At 41.6% G+C, this 3,035-nt stretch overlaps 1 protein-coding gene across 1 annotated transcript in view; it reads left to right on the top strand.

Annotated features, from left to right (window-relative positions):
• Positions 1-3,035, top strand: part of CUNH3orf49 (chromosome unknown C3orf49 homolog) — a 30,377-nt gene that overhangs the window by 13,994 nt on the left and 13,348 nt on the right. The window contains exon 5 of the mRNA XM_069084563.1: positions 1,522-1,635. Within this exon, the coding sequence (XP_068940664.1) occupies positions 1,522-1,635 (114 nt within the window). The remainder of the gene's footprint in view (positions 1-1,521; positions 1,636-3,035) is intronic.

Raw genomic sequence — 3,035 nt, 5'->3', positions numbered from 1 at the left:
AGATAGATAGATAGATAGATAGATAGATAGATAGATAGATAGATAGAAAGGTTGATACAGATTTATTAGATGCTTACTATATGTCAGACACTGTGCTAAGTACTGGGGATATAAATGCAAGCAAACCAACTAGACAGTTTCCACCCTCAAGGATCTTACATTCTAATAGGGGAAAATAAAGCACAAAAAAGGAACTGGGAAAGGAGGGTCAGGGAAGACCGAAATATGCCGGGAGTGCTCATGAAATGGTGGTCTCAGATAGAAATGCAATCAAGAGAATGGCAGTGTAAAGGCATCTTGAGGAGGTGAACAAGAAATGTACTTAGATGCTGTGTGATCCTGGACAAGTCACCTAACCTCTAGGTGCCTTCAGCAACCCTCTAGTACTTACCCACTGTCATGTGTGCTAGCAGAGTGAGTTTTAGTGCTGAGACTCCCCCATGCTGAGGAAATCACAGTTCCTTCCTGTATTTGCATATGGAAGATTTCCTACTGTGGAACTCAGTGGGTTTCTAAGTATATGTGAATTGGAGTGGAGAAGTGGGGCCATTTTCTGGATAATTCCACAGCCCACATCAGTTATGCCTCACTTATCTGGATATGTTAGGTTAGTGGGATTTGTCTTGGATTATCCAGATATGGTAATCACTTCAATTTTCTACATCTCTCTGTGTGTAGACTGTCTGTGGAAGAAGTAGGTCTTCGGATAGGTCTCCATGATCAGAGGGTTAGCATTTTGATTTCTCTGCTACATTTGCTCCAACCCCATTTGTAAACACATTCAGCCAAGCCCATAGAGGTGGTGTGGGAAGTGGACAGGCAGCGTCAACTTTGTACAGGACTCACACAAAGGTGTGCATGCAATCTGATTATTCAGTGCATTAGGAAGGAAGAGTAAAGAGAAAATTAGACCAGAGCTCATTAGCCAGGAGCCACGACCTTGGAATGATTTCCCATGGCAATCTCATAGGGCAAGTACTGTAACTAGCAAACCAGGGTATGGGGAAGGAAGTACGATGCATGGGGAGAAAAAGCCCAGGGCTTTCTTTTCATGTTCCCAGACTCTTCAGTCATCAGAATAAAGGAATGTGCCGAACGGTGTGCCCAAATTAATGGCTTGATCCAGTAATAATGAGCTTTAGGAAGCACTGGTCCATGGAAGCTTAGATCGCTTACTGTGCTCAGTGGTTCCAGAGGCAATTTTCCCTCTTCTACTTATGTCTGACCTGTTTTCTCTCGATGCTGCAGATTCTTTCAGCGCCAGGCCCTCTAGTCACAGGCCCTGCATCCTACAGATCTCTTCAAAGAAAGCTTTTTGCACAAAGCACATCCACAGGGCGTGGAGAATAATATGCCTGTGTACGGCTCGTCAGCCAAATATTTTTACCTGGCAGATGTTCATAGTTTCTAAGCAAATATATTTTATGGAGTCACTGTTCTTTGGAAAATTCATATTTAAACATTAATGGAGGGTTCCTGGTAGTTCTCACTGCCTGATCGGTTTTTCAATTCTTTCACTAGGCCCCATATTTATCAAAGAAGAGACGGCGCTTCCCAGTGCTTAGAAAAAAGAAAGCTAACATGGAAAACATCCTTTGTGCTTCCGATTTGACAGTAGGAAAACTCCAGATGCAGGTAGCAGACTGGTTTTTTTTCTGCTTTGCTTTTGTATTTTAGGTGATGGAAGCAAATGGTATATGAAGTCTAAAAAAATGTGGATATGGTAGATATCCAACAAAAGGGGAATGTTTAAATAAATTTTTGTGTATTAATATTAATTCGAATGCAATCAAGATGGACAAATGTGAGGAACACAGAAAGGCCTGGAAGGACACTTATAAAATTATGCAAAGTATGTGTGTTGGGGGATGAGGAGAAATAGAACTAGAGGAATCTATTGTATACTTCCTACCATCAAATAAGGAAAATGAATGAGGATCAAGCAAGCAAAAAGCAACAAGCATTAATCAAATGACTCATGCACCAGGCACTCTTCTAGGCACTAGGAATACAAAAGCAAAAGTGAAATAATCCCTTCTTTCAGCACACTTCTGTTTTATCAGGGGGTTAACATGTACACCTATAGGTATATGCGACAGAGAATTATAGGGGTTTTTGGAGGAGGGGAAGGCAAGGCAGTTAGGGTTAAGTGATTTGCCCAAGGTCACACAACTAGTAAGTGTTAAGTGTCTGAGGCTAGATTTGAACTCAGGTCTTCCTGACTCCAGGGCCAGTGCTCTATTCACTGTGCCATCTAGCTGCCCCGAGAATCATAGATTTTTTTAATTGGGAAGGACCTCAGAATTCATCAAGTTCACCTCTTGAATTTTCAGGTAAACAAAGTGAGGTACAGAAAGATGAAGTCACTCCAAGAGTCACTCAGTAAGTGTCAGGAGTAGAATCCAAATCCATGTCCTTCTACCCCCAAGACCACAGTGCCAGTCACTGTACCTCTGCCCTCTGCAATGTCTGGAGAAGAAGAGAGGACACTAGGAGTAAGTGGGAATCAGGGAAGGCCTCATGGAGAAGGTGGCAATTCGACTGACTTGAGTGAAAATAGGATTTCTAGGGACATCTAGGTGGCACAGGGAATAGAGCACTGGCCCTGGAGTCAGGAAGACCTGAGTTCAAATCTAGCCTCAGACACTTGACACACTTACTAACTTTGTGACCCTTGGTAAGTCACTGACCCTCTTTCAGTCTCAGTTTTGTCATCTATAAAAGAAGGATTATAATACCTACTTCACAGAATTTTTGTGAGAACCAAATGGGCATATATGAAGCACTTTGCAAATCAGAAAACACTATGCAAATGCTAGCTATTATTATTTGCATTGTTTCAATGTATTGCAGCCTCCTCACACCCACCATGTACCTACCTCTTCATGGTCCTCTGGATGGAGATATTTCTTTACAACTCTTTGGAGACTGTAGTTCACAGTCTTACAAAGTCTCCAGTAAGATATTGGTATTAAAAAGTTACACCTTGAGTATTAGAAACTTAAACACCTACACTTTTTCTAAAGCTTATAATT

This window comes from Petaurus breviceps, unplaced genomic scaffold, assembly GCF_028583685.1.
Source record: "Petaurus breviceps papuanus isolate PSGF00001 unplaced genomic scaffold, PetGlider_PUasm1.0 174, whole genome shotgun sequence".
In the NCBI taxonomy this organism is placed as follows: domain Eukaryota; kingdom Metazoa; phylum Chordata; class Mammalia; order Diprotodontia; family Petauridae; genus Petaurus; species Petaurus breviceps.
This window is presented reverse-complemented; position numbering and strand designations above follow the sequence as displayed.